At 39.0% G+C, this 26,083-nt stretch overlaps 1 protein-coding gene across 4 annotated transcripts in view; it reads left to right on the top strand.

The window, feature by feature from the left end:
* CRIM1 (cysteine rich transmembrane BMP regulator 1) overlaps nucleotides 1–26,083 on the top strand; it is a 201,123-nt gene that overhangs the window by 144,132 nt on the left and 30,908 nt on the right. For all 4 annotated transcript variants that reach the window (XM_031007160.3, XM_063695962.1, XM_031007168.3 and 1 more), the window contains 5 exons: nucleotides 5,482–5,610; nucleotides 15,991–16,147; nucleotides 18,268–18,389; nucleotides 19,536–19,745; nucleotides 23,307–23,522. In XM_031007160.3, coding sequence (XP_030863020.2) covers nucleotides 5,482–5,610; nucleotides 15,991–16,147; nucleotides 18,268–18,389; nucleotides 19,536–19,745; nucleotides 23,307–23,522 — 834 coding nt within the window. The remainder of the gene's footprint in view (nucleotides 1–5,481; nucleotides 5,611–15,990; nucleotides 16,148–18,267; nucleotides 18,390–19,535; nucleotides 19,746–23,306; nucleotides 23,523–26,083) is intronic.

Here is a 26,083-nt window from a genome sequence, read left to right as displayed (position 1 = left end):
TAAGAACCTTGTATGGATTAATTCAAAACCAGAAGTTCAGTGGAGTAATACAGATTAGACAGCAATTTAAAAGCATCCATTAACATTGTCATTTAGGCTACATATACCTGAAATATAAAAATTATTATATTGTTTCAGAAGTGAATATATATAACTATACATTTAAAAATAACTGAGGATCAAAATATGTTCATTTTTATTGTTCTCCCAGAGTTGTTGAACTATATAATGTGAGGGTAAGACTGATCTAAAAACTTTATACCAGCATCTTAAAAGGTTGAATTTGAGTTTCAGCTTCTTACTTCCTTGGCCAGTTTTTGGAGAATTTCTCATAAAATAAACTAACAAAAGGCAAGAAAGTAGAGAGCTTAGATTTGTTTGCTTAACACATAACATCTGAATAACCGAATGTGTATTTATGGTTTAGTACCGTGGCCTTGAAGTTAGATTCATGATTTTCATTTTAACTTTATATTTTTAATCAAACTAATTGTGATCCCAGTAGCTTAATTTCGCCATTGAGTAGATAAAATTGCTCCTAGGAAATACGTGAGCATCAATATAAAATACCGATGGTGTTTTTCAATAACAGTGTCTGAAGCTCTCTAATTTGTAAAAAATACTAACATTTTCCTGGAAATAATTTTACTGACAAGACATCTGTTAGGCTTTTTAGGTTATGAAAGAAGTAACCCTAAATTTTTAATAAACGTAAAATAAAGAATCAACATGGTTTGTGTATGTTATTGCATGTTAGAAGATATTTTCTTTCAAAATTTTGTTTTCTAAGACTTGGGATAAGAATTGGTGGCTGAGCATCTGCACTCCTGACACAATCCCAAGGGTTCTTTTAAAAATAGCTCTTCTGGACAGTGTAAGGTGCTTGGAGGGTCTCTAAAAATTGTTCAAGAAAACAACAGGTAGAGGACAGTAAAGTTTCCCACTTAGATGCTGAGTAGAAAACAGCAAACCAATGTAGACATAACAAACACCCATTTTTGTTCTTTATTGCTTCTAGGCTCAGACTATTTTAGAATTCTTCTCCACAAGGAAGCTGTTGGAGGGTTCCCTTTAGAAATAGTTGTAGCCAAAGACAGTGAATTCCTGCTGTTTCAAGCCTTCTTCCTTTGGAGGACATTAAGGTATTTCTTTGATTCCTCAGCTGATTCAATACAAGATGAGATAGAATTTCAAGGTGATCCTATAAGCAGTACTTCACTGAATTTCCCCTCTCCAAAACCCCACCTCTATGCAAGGATTTCCTCATTCTCCTAAATGAGGAAATCTAAGACCATTTCTCTCCTTTGAAAGAGGCCTACTAACACATTTCTACCAAGCTAGTTTAGAGGGGGACAGTTTTCTTTGCTCCAAGCAGCAAGTATCACGTACAGGGATGCATCAGTGCCTCCAGAAATCTTAGCAGGACCTCTGTTCAATTGAACTTTGTTTACCAAACACGCCAAAGATAGGGGGTCACCATCATCCTAGAAAGGCTTGTATTCTCCGACACACAATTTCAGTGCCATACCCCATGTAACATAGGAGCACAGAAATGTGGGATTTAAATGAGAATCTTCTGGTCTTCAGACCAAAACCCGACAGGTAATTTCCGTATTCAAAGCACTGTTGCATAGACTAGAGAAAAGTCGGGGATAATAACAATTCCTGATGAGCAAATGTCAGGATGCTGTAACTTTTAGACAAGCAGAATGTATATTTCACATACTTTGCTCACACTCCCTCAAGCTTCTTCATTTTTTTTTTTTGGATGAGAAACAGTCATACTGAGATACCATGATTCTAGATTCTTTAAAATCACCTCTTCTCCCACCAGGAACTCTCTTGGATAAAAGCTATGTTAAGAATCTGACCAGCCCTTGGTCATTATTCTTTAAGAACTATAAATATAATATTGATTTGAAATGCTTTAATTGAGAACGGTGTCAAATATGTCTCACTTTGGAGCTAATTATTTAGCATAAGAAATTGAATCTCAGTTGTCTCATGGCACTTGTTTCTCAAAAAATTGCCCTGACATTAGTAATAGGATCAGTTCTGAGATTATATAATAATACGTTGGACTGGAAGCAAACTCTCAAATATGTTTAACAATAATGTGAGATTTTTTTCTAGATAATTCATAAATAGGTAGATAATCTATATACTTACAGGTCATATTTTTGTTGTAATGTTGTTCTCATGGAAATCTAACTACTCTGGCTATGGTCTCACATGATAGGAAACCAAGCACTAAAATGTTGGGAGAATGACGAAAGGCAGTACAGTATAATGGATGACTTCAATTGAAATGCCAGGAGACAACTAGTTGCCTGCAAATGTGTACAACTCAACGGTTACTCCAATTACATAGGGTATTAGCAGTAAGGACCCAAGACACATGTATTACCACCTGGAAAAAAACTTTAAAATTTGTTCCAGTTTGTGTCTGAGTAGGAAAATGAGATGTATTTGTTAAATGTAATAAAATGAGATGCCAAGTGTTAAAATGTCTTCTTAAGAAAACCTAGATTTCTAGCTATATTTAACATATCACAATGACTATTGTTGTGTTCAGCCTAATCTATCGAGGGGAAATTGAATAGTTCTAACGTAAATTGGAAGTTTTCATGAATAAAAGATTTTGTTGTGTTTTTCTGTATTTAATGTTAAATATTGAGGGTATAAAAATTTGAAATGGCTGTGCTTCCCTGTTTCTTTCATCTAATATAGGTCATAAGTGAATGGGAAAATACTAATTTCAGAGGCACAAAATGATTTTTTGCTTCTTGCATGCTACAGCATTGAGGCTTGGAAGGTATCCCATGGGACTTGTTTTACCTGAAATATTTAACACACACATTGTAAGACCAGCACATACTGAACGGCCCTTTATGCAATTTTATTTGTTCAAGTGAACAAAACCTGTTATGCTGAATATTTTAGGAAAACATATTGAACATATTTCCTCTCCTGGAGAAATGTGTGTTAGATGTACATCTGTGACTGTGTACCTAACTGTTGAAGCCATTTGGATAGATTGGCTTCTGTGACTGATATGGGGCTGCCCAAGTCAGCATTGTGGTTCTGATCCTCAAATAACCCAGTCCATTTGTTCCTTTCACTTTCTAGCCACAGATCACAACCTTAATCGCATGTTAATCTAATATATTTTTTAAAAAACAGCACATACATCACTACTGAGGGCAAATATCATTTAGAGGTAGAAGATCATCTTTGTAAAAGTTGGACGATGGATTCTCTAAGCAAATCCCTAAAATTCACTGCTGCTAAAATTCCATACTACCCTATGATGATTATACATTTTTCAAGGTCAGTTTAATCTTCAATATATACTTTTCCATAGTATATTTTCTGAAGGCAAAATTTTCTCATAAATTTCACATCTTAAATGTCAGTAAAGAATAGAAGATTTTGGTATGTGTAGATATGCTTAAGACATTTCTTTACCCATAAGCTGTCCAGGAAAGCAGTGTGCATAGAGTTCAGAATTCTTCCCTCAACTTTGGCCTAATCGCTCTAGAACATAGAAGTCCTTTCTCACTGGAATAACCTGTGGTGGGTTTACTTAAACCTGATACTTGCCTTCTTTGCTCTCTCATATTTGTGGTTAGAGTAATTTTGACAAAACATTGGCAGTCTTGGGACTGAAGATTGGAATAGAATCATTATTTGGGGTAGCTAATAAAAGTAGTGATAAAAGAAAGACTAATAGGTTTGAGAACTAAAGATGTTTGCAGTAAATTTTAAGAGAATGGAGGGGAGCAGCAACACGCTAACTCAGGATGTCTTAAAACAAGTAAACTTCAGTTATTTTTTGATGTTTACAGTTATCTGTCAGGAAGAATACCTTGGTTATTGAAGGAAATTAGAAACTACAGCAGTGAAAAGTTTATATAGAAATTTTAGTAAGATGCTGTTCTTTGTAATAAGAATAGAGTGTGCTATACTCACTTGATACATATTTTTACTGGGAGAATGCTGATCTAAGCATCTCTTTAGTAAGTCATCGTTGTCTGCTACCTGTGAAGAGTTGAATCACTGTCCCCTTTTAGTAGATGGATAAAAATTTAGAACTCTTGATCTCAGCAGTGGCAGCTAAAACACTTATTTTGATCTCTCTTCCCTGGTAACAGGAGATGAAACTTGAGAAGACAGTGTGGACTAATGGATAGAGTGTTGGACAGGAGGTTAGGAACCTCTGTTCTGTTCTATTCCCAGCCTGCTACTGGGTTACTATGTAAACTTAGATAAGCCAGTTACCCTCTCTGCACCTCATATTTTCCATCTGCGAAAATGTAGGTAGAGACATTCTATACTCAGCTCTTTCACAAAGATATTGTGAGCAACAGCTTACTTTGAAGACGTTAGTATATTTTTGTTGAAAAGATGTTGCGTAAGTATGTCAGTGCCTCTGTTCCCTTTGGCAACACCGTTCCCACAACCTGGCATTATATAAACTGTCCCTTATTGATGCATTGAGAAACAGGTACCATTACAGCAGATTTTGTGTTGCACAGAAGCTGAGAGTGTGACTGGAGTCAGACTGCCTGGGTTTGAATCTTGGGTCCACCACAAACTAATGCTGTAACCATGGGCAGGTCAGTGTGCTAGATTTCCTCATCTGTAAATTGAGGATAATAATAGCACCCACCTCATTGGAATATGGTAAAGTTGGAAGGCATTTATGAACAGCACTTTAAACCTTATATAAATACATACTATCCTTTATGTAAGTATATGTAGTTACCGTTACTACCCAAAGCAATTCTTCATTAATATGGTAAAGTGTCACCTCTGGTCTTGCTTTGTTTAGTGCCCGTATTCCCAGCATGGCTGCTCACTCTTTCTCCTGAATGTGTGTATCTCCCTCTGCTCCCACAAGTCTCTGGGCCCTGAGGATAAGTGTGTGGTTATCTGTCGTATCATCTACCATAAGTGAGGGAGTGCCACATAAAAGATAAAAGAAATCCAGGTGTTTTAAGCTAGTCTCAAAAACTGATTTATTAATTTGGAAAAAAAATAGTAACCGATTTCAGAAGTATTACAGAATGGGAGTGAGATAATTGATAGTTGACAGCTGTATCCTGATTATTATAAAAAATAAACCGGAAAACATCAGGAAGAAATAGAAGAGCAGTTAACAATTTAAATGGAGTTCATGTTAACCTCTCTCGTCTGCTTCCAGTAGTGGTGACCATCAGAGAAGAATTGTGTGAAGGTACCAAAAACTGCATGAATTGCTCAAACGCAAAGAAGTAGGGTGTTCACATTTTCAAAAATCCGAACACAAATATATCTGTTTCAGGGGTTAAAGATATTACTAGAGCATGAAAGTTTAGGATTTGATGACAGTTACTGATTTGATTTTTGTAACATTATGGTGTGGAATTTCAAAAATTGAATGCATCTAAAAGGTAATCATATGTTTCATTGGTTATTTTTTTCTCTATTTATTATTAGAACCAACCATCATCACAGTTGATCCACCTGCATGTGGGGAGTTATCAAACTGCACTCTGACAGGGAAGGACTGCATTAATGGTTTCAAACGCGATCACAATGGTTGTCGGACCTGTCAGTGCATAAACAGTGAGTAGACAGAAGACTGTATGTTTTTTCTGAGGCCTAATATGATATTGTCAAAGCATATTATGTAATTGAATATCTTTTTCACTTCTGTTCAGACACTCCCTTGACAACCCGAAAAAAAGGGGAAAAAAGTTATTTTTAACACAAACAAATACATAGTCATTTGGGAGAAAGGAGCTGCTGCTTTATTGTGGTTTTTTCTCTGTTTCCTTGATGGCCAGTTGCATCAGGAGTGCAACCTGGAGTGGCTTTGGAGTGCATCCTTCCAGCCACCCAGAACACTCTCCCTTTAGTACACTTGCCAGGTCATCCAGTGACAAGGAGGTCACCCACACATACAGTGTCACATTCCGCATATGACAGCCATAATCCTTAGACTGTGCTTCACTTTGTTGACCCCAGCTTTGCCTCCATGCAGATTCCAATCATGTATCCAGGCCCTGCCCTCTAGAGTATAGAAGAGTATATTGTATTTCTTCCAGAAAAAAATAAAATAATACATACACACCCCACCCCCATATATGTTAAAACCATTTCGAATTCCCCTAATTCTTCTGCCGGAATAAACATCCTCATTCTCCTTGACCATTCCTCAGGTGACAGTTTCTAGAACTTTGTTGATCTTTTCCATCCTTTGACACACAATATGTCATTGTCTTTACATAAAATATGGCCCACAATCAAGATACTCCAGAATGGGTAGGCATGGTGGCTCACACCTATAATTTCAGCACTCTGAGAGGCTAAGGCAGGCAGATCACTGGAGCTCAGGAGTTCAAGACCAGCCTGGACGACATGGCGAGATCCCCGCCTCTACCAAAAATACAAAAAAAAATAGCTAAGCGTGGTGGTATGCGCCAGTGGTCCCAGCTACTCGGGAGGCTGAGGTGGGAGGATCGCTTGAGCCTGGTGGGGCAAAGGTCACAGTGAGCTGAGAGCGCATTACTGCACTCCAGCCTGGATGACAGCAAAAGACACTGTCTCAGAAAAAGGTACTCCACAATTTGGTCTGCTGAGTACAGTGCTACTGTGTGGCCTAAGTTTGCATTAGGTCCTTGAATTGCACTTCGTTGGCTGATATTGAGGTTATAAGTAGCTAAAAACACTAGGAACTTTTTTTACTACATCACCTGCTGTTAGATGGTTCTCATCTGTTCTGTAATAGAACGTTTGATTTTTTTTTAAACGATATAAATACCCGGCCAAATATAACAAGAAATTATCCGAATCATTTTAAACCATTTTCTAACTAGTTGGGATATTTTTGAATCTCGATAATGTGATCTTATACTTTATGCCTCCCAGCTTATATTAAATAAGCACAACTTGTATTTCCTTATCTAAATCACTGAATTAAAATAAACTGCACAGAACCAAGGACAAAGACCTGCAGAATGATGCTGAACATAGCTGCTTACAGTAGTCCTAAGCATTTATACCTTGAGTAGAGTTATTTAGCTGACAACATATATCTCCACAAGAAATCTTGAAAAACACTTCGCCCGTATCTTGTCTGAAGTCAAAATATATTACAAAATACATCAGAGCATTCCTTTGCTGGAAACCCTATTTTTAAAATGAGCTGAAGTTATAGGGGCCTGGCTTGTTTTTCCAGAATCTGTACTGGCTCCTGGTAGTCAGTGCTTTATTCCCCTAAATGTCACAAATCATATATTTAACAATTATTTCTGAAGAATTTTCAGTTGTGAATGTCAATTTATGTAGTTTTTAAAACACTTTGTCCCTTTTGAATTGACATTTGGCCTATTTTCTTAAATCTCTTTCTATTCTCTTCGATCTCTCTCACACACAGTACTGGTTCTGTAATAAGCAGGCTTTCTGTGGGCCCGTGGTTGTAATTACCATGGCTCAGAGGCTTGGACTTAACGTAGACAGATGCTCACTTTCTGATTTATCAGTTATCTCAGGCTTTAACATACCACTTAACCTTAATCATTTGTCAGTATTTTAAAAATATTTTTGAAGAAGATACAAAATAGGAGTTAGGCCATTCTGCTTCCTCAGTTACATGTGACCATCACACTATCTACAGTGGCATTAGTGCTAAAACTGAGTTTATAAAACGCCTGTTGGCCAGGCGTGGTGGCTCACACCTATAATCCCAGCACTTTGGGAGGCTAAGGTGGATGGATTGCTTGACCTCGGGAGTTTGAAACCAGCCTGGGCAACATGGCAAAACCCCGTCTCTACAGAAAAAAATACAAAAGCTAGCCAGGCATGATAGCAAGGGCCTGTAGTTCCAGCTACTCAAGAGTCTAAGGTGGGGCAATCTCTTGAGCTCGGGAAGTCGAGGCTGCAGCTAGCTGTGATTGTGCCACCGCACTCCAGCCTGGGTGACAGAGCAAGACCCTTTTTCAAAAAACTAACAAACAAAAAAAAACTCTTGTTGAGCTTGTAGTTACTGCCATCTTTAAATTTCCTATAAGCCTCTACCCATTTGGGGGTATTCTGACTTCCTACACTTGATTCTGTTCGGGGAAGGGTCAGTCCCTGTTGCCTTTTATACCTCCCTTTAGAAAGCCAAGTTCACTAGAGTTGCCTTAGCAGCCCAAGTTTTCTCAAATGGCCAACCTTGTTTTTTGAACAAGATAATTAGTAATTGTCATGAAGTGTTTATATTTTAATCCTTCTAATGCCTCTTACATTAAGAAAGCTACATCTTTCTTAACATGGGATCATATATATTAATACATTTTTTCTGAGTTTCTAAAAAGTCTAAAAATACAGATTTCATTGTGTCCAGTCACCTCACCTACACTTGCGCCTGGGTTTTGCTATTGTGAAATCTTGGCCACCCGGTCATGCTTATCTAAGACTTCAGTCACTTCACATGGAATCTTTCATCATTAAGTTCAAAGAAGCAGTTTCCCTCAACTGCCTTTGAAGGAAGAGTCAAAATATGTCCCTTGGCAAATAGTCACTGGCAAATAGTCATTTGGCAAGTTGAGACTATAAGGAGGATGCATATTTACCCTATCTTTAGGTTAGTGTTTTGTTTGGCATTTTAAAAGGATCATCAGCATGTGCTACCTGAGTGCACCTCCGTTTCATTCACACTTAGGAAGAAATACGTACAGGAGGAGACCACTGCATTTTGTATCAATAAATTTATTATTTGCAAATTGTACCCATTTATAGAGATAGTTGGCCTTCCTTCCTTCCTTCCTTTTTTCACCTAATATAAACAGAGCACCTGCCACATTCTAGGTAGTATTCTAGGTATTAAGGCCACAAAGATGACTAAAATGCAAGACCTTCTCTAAGGAAAAAAGTCTTCTGTAGCATAAACACTCATGAAATATCACTACTTTAAGCCAAAAGCTATAACGTACAAATGTAAATTCTTTTAAGACGAAGCTTTGGTCCTTCAGCAGAACCCAGGCTTATGTTCACACCAGAGTAGAGAAAGAACTGCCCATCTCCCAGAGCTCTACTTGGTGCTCAGCAGATACTGGCTGAGTGAATAAAAAGGAAACCTTCAGGATCAGAGATGCCTTTGGATATCATTCTTGCCTGAGGTCTCCCTTTGAGGTCTTGCTATTATAATAATATATCCATCCTATTTTGGATTCTTCTTAAAGTTAGTCTTGTCATCTCGCTCACTGCCCCACTGTGTACCTAAAGACTTACTTCAACACTAATTGGAATTTTTCAGTTTGTCCTATACAGAAGTCTAGACCTACAGCATTCTGCTGTCACCTCCCCCATTCATATTAGCAATCCAGGTTATTTGGCAACTTTGGAAGCCACACCTTTGGGATGTCAGTCAAATCAAACCAAATTTCCAGGTCCTGGGTTTTGTCAGATTCTTGCGATCGTATGCAACTCTCCTCTCAGGCTCTGCACAGCAGCTTTTGTGTTGCACAGAAGCTGAGAGTGTGACTGGAGTCAGACTGCCTGGGTTTGAATCTTGGGTCCACCACAAATTATGCTGACTTCCACATGGGTAATAAAGGCAAGTTGCTTTACTTCTTTGGGACTCTGTGTCCACATATGTAAAGGGCAAATAATAGTACCAAACTAATGGATTATTTTGAGGACTAAATAAATGAATGAATGCAAAGCTAACTCTTTGGCTGGCATATGGCCGTTGTTTACTCTGCACTGTAACTATTTTATAGCATCTTCTTCTGAGTCGGCCCAAGCTAGCCAACATGGAAAGCCCCCAGCGTCCCCGCCCCGCTTTGTTCCCGCCCCATCAGCCTGCCTCCAGTTCTTCCTGCCCTCTAAGGACACTCGCACCAACAGCTTTCCTTTTACTTTTTCATTTCATTGTAACCCTCAAATACTATCTTTCTCCTCCTTGGTTTTAGAGAAGGGAGTTTCTTATAGCCAACTATGGAATAATAGGTTATTTTTTTTCTATTGCAGCTGCTTTGTATAGGTATTTATTTTGTCCCAAATTCACCCTTACATTATTTTTCTGCATCCCATCAAAAACCTTTTTCACATACAGTAGTCCTGAGCATTTATACCTAAGTTTTCTCTTAAGGATTAGGCCTAGTTTCCATTAGCTTCTAGATTTTTTTTTTTTATACAGGGTCTTGCTTTGTTACCCAGATTGGAATTCAGTGGTGCAAACACAGCTCACTGCAGCCTCAACCTCACAGGCTCAAGCGATCCTCCCACCTGAGCCTCCCAAGAAACTGGGACTACAGGCACTGCCACCACACCCAGCTCATTTTTTTTGTATTTTTTTGTAGAGACAAGGTTTTGCCACATTGTCCAGGCAGGTCACGAACTCCTGGCCTCAAGCAATCTGCCCGACTCGATCTCCTAAAGTGCTGAGATTACAGGTGTGAGGCACCGTACCTGGCCCTTCAAGATTTCTTAAAACAAGGCCAGCACCCCACAAGTATTTCTTCTGTCTTCATTGATTTGTTGTTGTTCATTCACTCATTATTTTATTCATCTAGCATTTGTTGAGTGCCTACTATATCCTAAAGAAGATTAAAAATAGTCCTTACCCTTGACTCACATTGGTAATTTGTTGGTAATATTAGTCATATGTTAATATGTTGTAAAGAGACAACATAATCTAGCATATTTTAGGCAATCACATTAGGATTGAAATCAAAACCCTGTAGAAACATGTGCTTCAAAAGTATGTGGCAAGTATATGATACAGAATTCTTTCATTTGAACATAACGTAACTTGCTGTTTTAATCGATAACAAGTAACATTCTTGTAACACTAAGAAAAGTAGTACTCCAGGACATACAGAAAGTTTACATTATCCCTGACTCGGTTCCTCAAAAACTTGTTTAGAATAAAAAATGTTTTTAAAAGTATGATAGCAACAAAGTTTAAAACTAAAATGATTTTAAAATGATATAAAGCAACTAGTAACCTAACACTTTATTGATACAAGCTTTAACAACATTGCTCTTTAACCAGTGTCTTTTGCTAATAGGCATAATATACCTGCTTACTACATAAATTCTGTATGAAAGGCATCTGTATGAATTAAGTAGCATCAGTCTTTTGGCATCTTAGTGTACACATCTTTAAATCAAGTGGATTTGATCAAATTATTTGTAACTTCTCTTCCAATTTTAACATTCTTTAATTGTAGACATTAATAATGCTTTTTCTAGAAACTGATGCAGACTTGTAGAATTCTGCATCAGTCAGCAGAGAGGAAGGAGCCTTCACATTTTTCATGAAATATGTATCTGAATCAAACATCACAAGAAGATTGCAGCATCAAATATAGGGAGGCAGGCTCCTTGTTTTATTTCACTGTAATTCTGAACTGACACCTCTCAGGGTCAAAATTGGGACCACCATTTGTAATGTTGCATTTCTTTATTTAGTAGTCTTGGGAACTTCATGGCCATCCTGAACTGATAATAGGTTTGTAGGAATTGCCAGCATCTAAGAGTTTAAAATACACTAAGTCCTCACTTAACATCCTCTATAGATTCTTGGAAACTATGACTTTACGTGAAATGACATGTAACAAAACCAGTTTTACCAGAGGCTAATTGATATAAACAAGTTAAGTTCCTACCATATATTTCTGGTCAGGAAAACATCACCAGACTTCTAAATAAAGACCTAAAATATTTCTAATAGTAACAATTAAAGTAAGCATGAGTTATATATACATTTAAGAAAGATTAACAAAAAACAAGTACAATGAAGATTCCCCATTTTTAATGAATCAGTGAGTGATAGTGGTTGTAGTGGTGCTGTGTTGAATCAACGAATAAATGTTTGAAGAGCAAACATTGTAAGGAGCACCTCCTTCTGCCATGCAGTTCAAACACATACCATACCCAGTGTGGCAGGCTCACTGAACGCTGTTGTCCTGCAGTGTTTATTGTTGTACGTTTGTGTGATTATCACCTGCTTTAACAAATTTTTATTTTATAAGAATTTGTATTTATTCACTCATTTATTTTCCAACTTGCTTATTCCAGTCCAGGGTTGAGGGTGGCCACAGCCCATCCCAGCAGCTCTGCAAGCTGCGAGGTAGGAATCGACCTTGAACAGGACACCATCCCATTGCAGGGTGCGCACACACACACACACACACACACACACACACACTCTCTCTCTCTCTCTCTCTCTCTCACACACACACACACACACTCAGATTAGGACCATGTAGATACCCCAGTTCACCTAACGTGCACATCTTTGGGATGTGAGAGTACCCAGAGAAAACCCACACAGCATGAGAGAACATGCAGTCTCCACACAGAGAGTGGCCCCAACCGAGAACTGGTTTTTATTCCCCTCCTAAAAGTTATGACACAATGATGTTGAACGAAACCATTGCTGTTTGAGGACCTGCTGTACTACAGCAAAGAAGTATGCAGTACTCCTCTAGGGGACACCATCCACAGTGTGTTCTCCATGGAGGTTACATTGTATTTATATATAATGAATGGCGCCCCCGACAGCTGTGTCACGTTTTGAGCATAGGAGCAAACATTTCTTTTTTGCCAGAATGAACAGAGTTTTACTACATAGTTGCTATCGACCGGCCATGCTATACAGGCCCTGTACTTTGCCATTATTCTCACTTTCTCTTCAATAGTAACTTCTCCCCATGGATTAGAAAGCAATTTTAGATCACAGTAAAGTCATAATGCTGAAAAATTAGGAACATAAAGCCACCTTTTTCTGCGTGGTTGCCTCAAGTGATGTACTAAAGCTTTACAAACAAACATATAAACCCCTACCCTTCTATGAATACTGTTTTTCTACTCTTTATTTATGTTTTTATTTATTTATTTTTTTTTTAGACACAGGTTCTCACCCTGTCACCCAGGCTGGTGTGCAGTGGTGCAGTCATAGCTCTCACTGCAGCCTCGACCTCCTGGGTTCAAGTAATCCTCTTGCCTCAGCCTCCCAAGTAGCTGGGATTACATTCACTCACCACCACACCCAGCTAATGTTTTATTTTCTGGCAGAGGCAAGGTCTCACTGTGTTGCACAGGCTGGTCTCAAACTCCTGGCCTCAAGCAATTCTCCCACCTCAGCTTCCCAAAGTGCTGGGATTACAGGTTCCAGCCAGCCGCAGTCAGTCTGCTCTTTATTTAAATGTTTGCCATGATGATGCATTTCTCTTAAGAAAACTTCATAATTGACATATATGGATTTAGGACTACCTTCCAGTTTTTAATGTTGTCTATTTCTGAACTAGAAGATGGTATTTTGAGATGTTTTGACAGGTGCTAGTATTTCAGGAAAATTTCAGTGTTATCAGAGTAAGTTATTTTCATGCTGTCATTTCTCTGATAATATAGCAGTCTTGATGACAGTGGAGGAGTAGGTAACAAGAACATTGATTGATACATTTAGTTAGCAAATGTTGAATACCCACTCTGTACCAGATACCATGGTAGTCCCTATACAGTGTGCCTAAAGATACTAGGGCCTGGGCCTAGAGCTCCCTCTATTGGGAAGCTGAATGTAGATGGGCCAGAGCATAACATGCAGGAGAATGGTCCCAATTCAGGGCAGCACTAGAGCATCCCACTCCTAGGAGGCATAGCCAGTCTCCTTCTAATGAATGTCCTGTATTTTTATTTAAATGTACCAGCCTTTGTTTGAAATTCCATTCCATTGCAAAGCAGAGGTAGATTACAGACTAGTTTTTATCACATTGTTTAAACTTGAATGGAGACACAACAGTTTTCTTTAAAGGTGAAGCACATTCAAGATCAAGGTCTATGGAAAAACTCCTTCTTTATTGCAGGACCAGAAAGATAAAGGCACCAAGGTGCTCAGGCTCCAAAATTTCAGGGAATTTAATCCCAAGGGATGTTGACTGAGTCTGGGAGGTTTTCAGGGTGTTTTTAATTCATCTATTTCCCAACATAATTCATTTGTAGTCATGACCTAAGCATTCTTGTGACAGAAAAATGGGTTCACAATCTAGATCTGTGTTAGAGAAACATGACTAATAAAGTCTTCTTTTTTCACCATTCCCTTAATAATGGGGAATGAAAAATTACGACCTTTCAAGTCATATAATTACAAATTTCTAAATGAACCATTTAGAATTTCTCTTTTAAGGATGCAAATTAGTAATCAGTTGCTTTACGGTGTAATACAGGCCCATGAGGTTATATTTATATGTGTAATAAAAGGTTTATGATAATGACAGAGTAGAAAATTACACCATAAATCACATTTTCCTTTTTAAAACATAGCAAATTAAATATGCAAATATTGCCAACTAAGATTCACAAAAGATGCTATCTTGAAATATTTACGTAAAACACGGACCCATTTCACCTATTCATTGTAGTTAAGGTTTAATTTTAGATTATAATATAAGTGTGTTTTGAGGGGACAGATGCGTTCTGTTTTTCCCAGTGACTTATGTGTTATTACAATATTCATGCTTAAAGGATGGCCAGATAAAATAAAAATTTGTTCATCATTCCAATAATTAGACTCTGCTTCCCATTTCACCAGTCCATGTAGAACAATATTCAAACATTGCTGTACTTTGGCCATCACCATATTAACTTCTCTTCTTTAAATTTGATTGTCTTTCACATTCTACATTTAATTCACACAGATCTCAACTTGCTTGCTTTATATAATTAAGCGTGCTTTTTTCTTTTTAACCTTAAACATTTCTATTTCCCTTTTCTCTCGTAAGCCCTATATAACCTTTTAAAATCATTTTAGAAGACTTCTATTAGGCTAATAACTTCAGTAATGTTGCTAGTCACCATTGCTACTTTCCTTTTTGTTCTTCTAAAATAGTATTGTAACTGACTAGCAGAGGACAGTTAAACATCACTCCAGATTCTGCTAACGGGATACTTTGAAGACTTCAAATAGTGGTTACTTAAACATTAATAATTGAGTATTTTTTCAACACACACATTTTTTAGCCTGTTAACTAAAAAGCCTATTATGTAAGTGTATCCAAATACAGGGGTATTTGTCAGCACATAGAGAAAAAAATATCTAAATGTAACACTGAATATTTTAATTACTATCATGTTGTAAGAGATGTGCTTTTTTGAAAGTAATAGTAAGAAATCCCTTATGCTGCATACAATGTGCAGTATTATATGATAGCATCTAACACCCATAAAAGTAATTATCATGTGGATATTTAAAAACATGCATTATGGGATGGGGGCAGTGACTCACACCTGTAACCCCAGCACTTTGGGAAGCTGACACAGGCGGATCACTTGAGGTGAGGAGTTCAAGAAGAACCTGGCAACATTTAGTAGAGAAGGCGAAACCACATCTCTACTAAAAATACAAAAATTAGCTGGGCGTGGTGGTGCATGCCTGTAATCACAGATACTTGGGAGGCTGAGGTGGGAGAATCACTTGAACCCAGGAGACAGAAGTTGCAGTGAGCCGAAATCACGCCACTGTACTCTAATCTAAATGACAGAGCGAGAGATTCTGTCTCCAAAAAAAGAAAAAAGAACATGCATTATTATGGACATGCAATAGAAATAAAACATATAATGAAAATTGGACTGTAAATTTCTAATTCCCACATAATGTAAATGGTCATCAGTTGTTTGAAGTGATTTATAAAGTTCATGGAAAAATGATCTCAGTCATTAATTGTAATAGTTATCAGCCTGCTGTTCACTCAGAGCCTACCAGATTTGAGTACACTTTAGAAATCTATGCATTTCAAAGTTGGACTTTATTTTATTTATTATTACCAAAACATGGAGTCATGTGATACACGTGAAATAGCACAGTCTGTGCTTTTTAATGATAACCAGTGCCATGGTAGAGCTGAGAAATTGAGATCTGTGGAAGAGTGGAGGATTCAGGGACCGTATTTTAGCATCGAAGTGTTCTGCTCTGTTCATCTTTGGAAGAAACATGCCGTCTCTGTGTCTTCACAGCCGAGGAACTATGTTCAGAACGTAAACAAGGCTGCACCTTGAACTGTCCCTTCGGTTTCCTAACTGATGCCCAAAACTGTGAGATCTGTGAGTGCCGCCCAAGGCCCAAGAAGTGCAGACCCATAATCTGTGACAAGTATTGTCCACTTGGATTGCTGTACGTATTTGTTAATTCAGAAAAGCTATTATGAAGTGCAACTTGGTGAAATGTTTCTACACATTTTGTTTTATATGTTGTTTGTGAATTAATCTATGGTATATTGAGCCCAGAATGTCTATACTTGTTTTGTTAGGTGATTCAGAAAGCAGGGAGAAGGTTGTATCTCCAAAAAAAAGAATCAAGTTTTACTTTTACTTTTTATGGACATGGGCCAGACACACCCTTTGTGCCTGTTATATGAGACTTTCCCATAGCAGAGTCCTTTAGACACTGCTGGCAAGATTAGGAGATGGAATTGTGAGGTCCCAGTGTTGGAAGTGCTACAACTCTTCACACCTGTCCCAAGGTCTATTTGTGATCATTTATTTAACACATACTTTAAGATCAATTGAAGACTGACCCCCACTCACTTGAAATACAGTGCATCCTTAGCCGCCATGCCTAGGTGTCTCACCTTGGAACTAGTCAGCGTTTCGTATTTTTTTCTTTATCTAGCGTTAGATTTTTATGAATTTTCTTGGAGATAAGGGCCTTTACTTTTATTTTTTAATATACTTTATTGAGTCAAACCCCATGAGAATCTAGATTATTCCAGGGGGGGAAATAGACACTTCATATTTGTTTCTTTCGTGTCTGTATAAGCACCTATATTTGCCTTTATATCAGGTTGATGCCTTTAGAAAAATCACCTTAATTTATATTTTTTCCTTTGCTGTCTTTCTTTCATTTCAATCTGTCTTTCCAATTTGATATGTTTATATAGTGCTAGATTCGTTTTTTTTTTTCTTTTTTTCAGGCAGGGTAGTGCTCTGCCACCCAGGCCGTAGTGCAGTGGCACAAGCATGGCTCACTGCAGCCTCAACCTCCCAGGCTGTCAATCCTCCCACCTCAGCCTCAGCCTCAGCCTCCCGAGTAGCTGGGACTAGAGGCAGGCGCCACCATGCCCAACTAATTTTTGTATTTTTTGGAGAGATGGGGTTTCACCATGTTTCCCAGGCTGATCTGGAACTCCTGGCTCAAGCGATCAGCCTACCTTGGCCTTCCAAAGTGCTGGGATTACAGGCATGAGCCACTGTGCCTGGCCTAGTGCTCGTAATTATAAGGGACTTAGACCTATCATCTCTTTCCCATCTTCTGTCAGTCATCTTTTTCATTCTTCATTTCAAAATTCTAGGTTTGGGAGGGGTCGTCTTTATAATTTTCATTGGATAATTAAATTGGAAACATTGTTCCTTAAAATTCCCCAAATAAAATAATGAATCATCATCATTCTTAACCCTAAAATAAGAATATGATGTCAATAAGAGTATTATGTCTTAGCCTAACTGCTAATATAAAATGAAGTAGTTGTATCACAATAGTAGGTAGCTTCAACCACTTGCTACAGTATCGTGACAGTTCAGAATCAAGGCCGTGTTCAAATCCAACCATCATGTTGGAGAAAAATCTCTTAGAAGATTGTAGATTTCACTTTGTATTCCTGTCAGCACATTCAGAGAGGACCCAGTTGGACACCTTGGACAACTGAATATTATACTGGCTAGAACACATGTTTTAAGGACACACACCAAAAGAGAATTCTTGGCCAGACACCACGTGGGAGTGTCAGGATGAAGGCAGCAGTTGGTGCCCCTTTTATGTACCTGCTGACTAAAGAATTACTTTCTGCATGCAGCAGATACTTCCAGAAGGGAGGGAGGGAGGGAGGGACGGATGGGTCAGTAGGTGGGTGGGTGGGTGGATGGATGGAGAAACAAATGAATACACAGATAAACCAACAAAATCTCCTTCACTTTCCTATTCATGGAGTTGCACATTCATCTTTTTATTGTGGTGTACCACTCTCCCTAATTAAATCAACAGTCATGTCATTGAGATTCTGAGAGCCACATCCTAGAAGCACGTAAGTGCTTGGGCAACTCTCTGCCTTGGTCATGAGTAAGTGGTGGTAATGGCCACAGGGAGCTAATTACCCATCACTCCAGGAATCTTTGAGAGCAAAAGTCAAGTCATTCTGTTTAATAGCAATATCACTTTATTGACCCTTGATCTGAGTGCTTGGGCATCATTTGAGACTTTTTGATTTTCTGACCTCTGACAAAATTTTAATTACCCAGGAAGAATAAGCACGGCTGTGACATCTGTCGCTGTAAGAAATGTCCAGAGCTCTCATGCAGTAAGATCTGCCCCTTGGGTTTCCAGCAGGACAGTCACGGCTGTCTTATCTGCAAGTGCAGAGGTAAGTGTGTACACATGGCCCTTCCCCCTCAAAGCAGCCAGGGGCACCGAAACAAGGAACATAAGGACACCCTGTAATGAAATGGTTTCGGTGGTTGCTGCCTATTCTAACACAAATGTCAGTCTCTGTGGGACCGTCCCACAGGACTCCCTTTTCCTTTCATTTTTATGAAGTAAAAGCTCAGGATAGAATGTAAAGTAAGTATATGATGGACAAGCACATTGACTAAATTAATCACGTCCTAGCTGTTTTTACTTCTATCAGGAACTTTAGCCTAAAGCACAATTATCTGAACCTCTGTAGAGCCTCTCTCTGTTCAGGAGTAAGATTAATAAAACTGCAACAGTAAATAGCCCCATTTCAAAGTTCTGGAGGGTGGGTATAGCTCAGAAGTTAGCTGCTGTATTTCCAGATAACAGTTTTCCATGAGAATTTAGCCTTTGGCTGAATAAGCACATGCCAGCCCACAGCTGTGAATAAGCACAGAGCCTGGATATCCCTGCTGCCTGAGGCTTCTCCAGGGAGCTTCCTGAAGCCACTGAGCATGCGCCCTGACCGCCGTTTCTGCCCTTACCCCAGCTCCAGCCCTGCTGCCTATCCCTTTAGGTTGTACTTGTCAGCATGATCCACAGATTAAACTATAAAAGATTCCTAAATTTTGTTTTATGATTTTTCAAAAATGGTGTTTCTAAGGGGTCGGAGTAAACAAAAATCTAGTCACTGCTTTAATTGTTCTGCTGAACAAAACTCTGTTATTTGCAAGGGGCCCAGGATGTCCCCATTGGATGAAGCTTCTAGAGCGATTTTTCTGAATACATTCAACATATTTGTAAAATTTGTTATAAAATCAGTGCTTGTTTCTTGTATAAAATATGAGAAAGTAGAGTGGAAGGAATAAAAAATCAGCGATCATCCCACCAATTGGAGAGAAACTATTTGCCGGTTTTTTTCTCTCTTTTCTTTTTTCAAAATTGAGAACATATTGACTTAAATTCTTTTCATGAACATGTCCCATGTCACAAACTGTCCTGTGTAGACGTAATTGTTGGTGGCTGGGGTCCAGTCCATGTGCCATGTACAGACTCTGTAGGCTGTTTCTCCTGTGCAGTAGCCACTTCTTTACCAGGCTGCCTTTTGTCTGTCCAGAGGTCTCTGCTTCAGCTGGGCCACCCATCCTGTTGGGCACTTGTCTCACCGTGGATGGTCATCATCATAAAAATGAGGAGAGCTGGCACGATGGGTGCCGGGAATGCTACTGTCTCAATGGACGGGAAATGTGTGCCCTGATCACCTGCCCGGTGCCTGCCTGTGGCAACCCCACCATTCACCCTGGACAGTGCTGCCCATCATGTGCAGGTAAAAGCTGGCTGCCATCTGTGTGCTCCATAAGCAAATGACTTCTGCCTTGCAGGGCCCTAGACACATTTGTAACTCTGGGGAGGTTGGAGGGGACAACCCCTGGAACACTTTTCAGCACTGTGTGGTTTTTGTCAACAACCACCACAGAATCATCCAGGCACTATCAGTGAAGAACCAAAGACCAGAGAAAATTCTATCATTGTAGAAATGGGTCTCCTCCTTTTTTGAATGATTGACTCAGTAATATAAGGTCTTTGGACTACATTTTTGTAAAGGTTTGTGGGCTGATGTACTTACATTCCAGCTCTCCATTTTATTGATAGCATATTAAGTCTGAATGTCCTCATTAATATGAGGGGATTGGTACTAGTTTTATCCCATAAAACCTTATCACGTATAAAGTAATGTTTGAGAGGGAGAAACTTTTTGAAGTCTGTGGCTATTGCTCTTTTTTAAATTACTAGACATGTGGCACTCTTGCCAAATGGAGAGATTTAGAGTGACCACATGTCCAAAACATTTAAAATCATAATCATGGTAATCAAGATAAGTTACTAGAAAACCAGAACAGATTTGTAATTCAAGGGAGTCTGAATTATGATTGTCAATAACAGTAATTATAACCATAAACCTCATCTAGTACCTTTTATCCAAAGAGCTCAACACAGTCTTATATCTATTATTTCCCTCTCTGTGCAGGCCACTTTGAGTTAGGGAAAAACACATTGAGGCAGTTTCTCATTTGGAAAACAGACACAGAAAGATTGACTCTCTTACCCAGAGTAAAATAGTATGTCCACCAAAAGGCCTGGGAGAAATGAAGTCTCTCAAATCTTGTATCAGATTTCTTTCAAAGTTAAGTCTACTGTCAGATTTTGGAGGATGATTGTTTTTGCTCTGGTCAGTCCAGGTCCTGTATCTCCCTGTGTGTGAGTCCACCTGTGCAAAAGGTGTAGCCGGGAGCCTGAGGCCTGGTCCTTTTGCAACAAGACTAGCCTGGGAGGGAAACTGACCTTGTTCGCCATGGTTGGGGAGTAGGGGAGAGGGACACTTGAAGTCCCTTTCAGCTCTGAGATTCTGCACAGCTCAATAGCTACAGTATCAGAGTGGCAGGCAGCTCCCATACCTTGTAGAAAACCAGATTACAAGGCAGAAGAGATGACTCTTTTTATTTTGTTTGGTTTCCCTGTAGTTCAGTTAGAGGTGCTCCCTATCAGAACTCTTTCCTTTTTTCCGATATTTTGCTAGTTAAGTGTGAAAAACTGCTAGAGTCCCCTGCATAAGAAGGTAAATGAGGACTTTAATATGATAGAACTCTGTGTTGACTCTTTGGGGAGGGAAAAATCATGTGTTTGCATGAAGACCCCTGCTTTAATTATAGGTGTGAATGCATAGAGGAGGGATTTGTACCTGGGTCTTTGCTAAACATGTCCTCAATGAAGAACTCTAACAGCTAGATTGGTAGAAATGCAAAGACATTAAGAATGGATAATTGACCTGAGAACTGAAAATCAGTAGAACCAGAAAGATCTTTCTCTATTACAGAGTCATGGAAAGTTCTTACGTAAGTACACGTGAAGTTGTTGTTGATACCTTATTGTGGGTATGTCAACATCTGGATATACGTGTATGAAAACACATTTATGTATATGGATGTGTAGAGGTAAATTTTTTCTGCAAATCTTTAGCATGTTGCCACATAAGCCTCCTTCTGATTAGAGACTCCAGAGCTGTTGCATTCACGGACTCCTACTTTAAAGAATATTTTTCTCCCCTCTTCATTCCAAGATCAGCTGTTTCTCTTCTTGGGATAAATGAGTATCTCCTGAACTCTTCTAATGAATATTTACTAAACGATAGTGTCTCTCAGATTTTCTGTCTTCCATACACTCTACATTTGAGTTTTTCTTTTGTCTCCATGTCTCTGCCCCTCTTGTTTCTTGCCTTGAGGCACATCATATGGCAAAAAGGTGAGCAAGAAAGCATACCTGCAAACACGCACATCAGATTTCTTCTGACCACTTCCGTACATGTCAGCATTTAACAAGGCAGTAATTGTCAGTCCTCTCTAAGCCCTTTTTGAAAGCAATAAGGGAGGCTTTTGCTATATTCATTTATCGATATTCTTTGGGACTTTTTGTTTCTCTGTAAACCACAAATGCACATTTACCACCTTGTTCAGCACAGTTTTCATTGTAATTATCCTCCTCTCTGTTGTTCTTATACTGGAAGGTTGGTTACAGTTGCATGTGAATGTAAGCATTGATTGATGAGTATCAGTTTTCTGTGATATTGTCCCTGGGTCTAAGTTCCAGCCTTTTGTAATTCCCTTGAGATAAAGCTGTATTAGAAGTTGTTACCCTCTTAACTGGAAATCAGCCCACATCACTTAATTTCATTAGTATTGTTGACTCTCATGCTAACCACCACTTTGAAAGTCATAGCCCCAATTCACTCTTAAGAAGATTTCAGCTCTGAGCATCTCTGCATATATGGGCCCATTCTGGGGCGTGACTTCCACTGAGCTCCAAGCATGAGCTAGCCGTGATGTCTCCAGACTCTTTCTCAGCGGGATTCAACACTGTCAACACCTTCCTGAAGTGCTTGTTGCATTTGGATTACGTGACTATGGTTAATGTCTTCATACTTCTCATTTCCCCAGCAAAACTTCTGGGCAACTCCCAGCCCCTCTTCAGACATTTTCAACATTAAATTCCCTCTCTATCAGTGTCATCTCTTCAAGAGACCAAAACTACCTCTCCTCTGGGGAAAGAAATGATAGTTATCACCAGCCTGCCAGCATTTACCTCTCTTGATGATGATATTGCCAAGCACATGTTTAGTCTCAGGTGAGGGTTTTCAGACTGTTGATTCTACAGGAGCATTCCTGCTCAGTTTGCTGGCAGCTGGCTTAGATTGGGGTGTGGCCTGCTTGACAGCAGGACATATTTCCAAGCATAAAAGTACTCAGGATCCCAGAAATAATAAAGCAGATAGGGCATCGATCATTTGGAAGTTTTATTTAATCTGGAGACATATCCATGATCCAAACAACCATAGACTTGGGTTGCAGTTTCCCTCGTCTCTCCCTGAGCTCTCAGTTTCCTCATACATAAAATAAGGTGACTGTAAGGAATAAATGAAATAACACATGTGAAGTGCTTAGCATGGAAATAACTGAACCGTACCAAGTATTCTGTAAATGAGAGATCTGAATCCGAGACAGTTCCTACACATTCACAGAAATGCCAGAAGAGGCCCCTGTTCTCATCTCTAGAGTGGGAGTCCCCTCCCTGTAATTTAATGATCTTATTGAATTCTCTTATTACTGTTGACGGACCTAAACCACTTGAACCTCATGTCCTAATATTAGCTCTTTTGCCATTGTCTTCTGTTTCCATGCATGGAATATTTTCTTCACTATTCTCTTAATAAGAATAGAGCGAGATGCTCTTCACAGTTCATCTTTTCTGTCCCTTAAAGCAAACAGCACCAGGCTTTCAAGAGTTGGAAAGATTGCAGATGAATAATGTGTTCTGATTTTGTGTCATTTCCCAGATGACTTTGTGGTGCAGAAGCCAGAGCTCAGTACTCCCTCCATTTGCCACGCCCCTGGAGGAGAATACTTTGTGGAAGGAGAAACGTGGAACATTGACTCCTGTACTCAGTGCACCTGCCACAGCGGACGGGTGCTGTGTGAGACAGAGGTGTGCCCACCGCTGCTCTGCCAGAACCCCTCACGCACCCAGGATTCCTGCTGCCCACAGTGTACAGGTAAGCGACACCATGCCTTGTGGGTGCTTGGTGGGGAAGGATGCAGCTCTGGGTGTTGTCATTCTGTGGGACCCACAGGGCAGGATCAGCCCCATATGGGAGTGTGCCAAACCCAGTATCCCATCAGGAATAGCTGGCAGCCTGCTTCCTGCATGTATTCTCTTTATCAACCACCTATTTATGCAGTCAGTATGCCTCACACCTGAGATGACTGTGAAACAAAAAAGGAGACTGTTTCTCTTGCCAATTTTTTTCCTTAACCCTACATCTCAAACTCGAGGAGTATACCTAAGTAGAGAAAGTCCCACCGCACCAAATTAACCAAACGATTCTCTTACTGTGAAAAGTCATCTTTATGTAACAAATGAGAAGAATAGTTATTTATAAATAATGTAAACAAAATTCTTTGTAAATAAAATTCTTTGAAATATAAGGGTGGTGAAGAGACTTTGAAATATGCATAATGCCACCCCCTCCAAGTTGGGATGATTAGTAAGTTAATGCCAAAAAGCATTAAGTGACTAGCACTGCACATGTATAAGGAGTGCTATTATTTTCTACTTTTTATTTCTCAGATAATCTGACCTTAGCAGGTAAATGTATGGCCATGAAACTTGTTAGAAGGAAATTTGTCAAGATGTTAATCATAAGTTACTGGTTTTATATAACTTTAGTAGTACTTTTAATTAATACTAGATGTGACTTTTTCAAAAGATATTTAAATATAAAATTACCAAGTTGACAGAACTAGTTTTGTGTTGTTGCTGTTGCTTCTTATTCCCATATTTCAACTTAAATCAATAACCATTTACTTTCTAAACATATTCTTAGAGCATTTCTGCTCAGCAAAACATAAACCCTTGTATTTTATTACTTTTTTTTTTACATTGGATTATCTAGTCAGCTGGCCAGAATCTGTTGTTCCGTCATTATGTGCAGCATCATCAGTGTCTAAATTTTTTATAGGTTTATGTTGATGGCATTTTTGGAATTGATCAGATGAACTTATAGGGATAGCCACATTACTGGCTGTTGTCATCATGCACGGCAGCCCAAGTATTACCATTTTAGTACAGAACTGTTAATTTGAGAAGCTTAATTAGCACTACATCTTTTCTAGTATAAGAAATAGTTCATATGTGTTACATTTTTAGGGTATGCGTGACCTATGATTTCCCAATTTGTTGTCATCACAATTCACTCAGATTCAAACCCTACTGATGTTTTTTGTTAATATATAGCAGTGACTTTACTTACATCACCTTGGTAGAAACTACTTAGAGTGATCTTTTCCTTGGTGATAATGAATTTATATACTTTTAGCTATTCAGTTTACAAATATTTGTAGAATGCCTGAATTGAGCTATGGGGATTCCAAGGTTAATGAAAACAGACATGATTCCTGTCCTGGAGCAATAGCCAAAAAGCCAAACGATCCAATATTCCACATTAAGTCAATAATGATAAACTAAGAAGTGTGCCTTGAAAGGGAGGATTCAAGAACATAGGCAATCCGGGAAACTAAAGCAGCAAATACCCCTGGTGCTATTTGTGTTAGGATCTGAGTGATGAATTTAGGGATTGACTAAGGGAGTGGCACTGGGGGAGGAAATGCCTCCAGGACCACTAGCTCAAATTCATTGATGGGACACCTTACTGAACTCAGAGGTTCCACCCATAAAGAGAAGGAGAGCTATGTGGAGATGGGAACCTCTGAGTATGCTAACATGGGTGGCATGTCCAGAGGCCCATGGGTTCTAGCCAAGCAAGGCAGTGGTAGTCCTGCATTCCTTTCCATCTTTCCAAAGAACAGGCAACCCCTCATGTGCCTGGCTTTGACTTCTCATTCATTAACTTAGGCCTGGATTTTTTTCTTTACCTCTAACTAAAGGATGTTTCTGGACTTTCTCATTCATAGTTGTATTGAGATACAAAAAAATAAAAAGCCTTAAAACTCAAATTATCAATTTCTTCCCATCACAGTAATTCTCAACAGTGGCATTGATAAGTGGCATATTATACATGTAGAAAAATATCATCTCTAATCTTAGGACACTTGCATTCTAAAATGGCCCAAAAGTCATAGCTCCACAGTGGGATAACAGCCTCCAAAGGGTCGAATCCCTCATGATGCTTCCATCTGTAGGATGCCTTGTCATTTCCTCTCTTCAGCTTTCCCTCTTCTCTGGCCTGGTTTAAAGCAAGGTCTGGTGAGGAAATGAGGAAAGATTGCACATCACTGCAAGTGAAGCTACTTCACCAGCATACAAAAGGGAGAGGGTGAAATAGCACTTGTTTGTTTCCATAAGTTTAAAATTTTCTTTCCTTTATTTTTAGAGTTGGAAAAAAGCATGGCAGAGAAGAGCGAGGGAGGTAGAAAATAAAAAGAAAAAAGGAACACCAGTGAAAACACTGGTAAAGATCAAATAAAGGAGTAAACATTTGGAAACAGAAGTGTAAAGAAAAGGGTCTAGAGCAGGAAAAATGAGAAAAGAGGCCCAAAGAAGGGAGATGCTATGGGTAAGATTCCAAATGACATTGTCGGTCAGGGTGGGCCAGGA

Source organism: Gorilla gorilla, chromosome 12 (assembly GCF_029281585.2).
Source record: "Gorilla gorilla gorilla isolate KB3781 chromosome 12, NHGRI_mGorGor1-v2.1_pri, whole genome shotgun sequence".
NCBI lineage: Eukaryota > Metazoa > Chordata > Mammalia > Primates > Hominidae > Gorilla > Gorilla gorilla.
The sequence above is the reverse complement of the archived record's forward strand: the minus strand, read 5'-3'. Positions and strand labels throughout refer to the sequence as shown.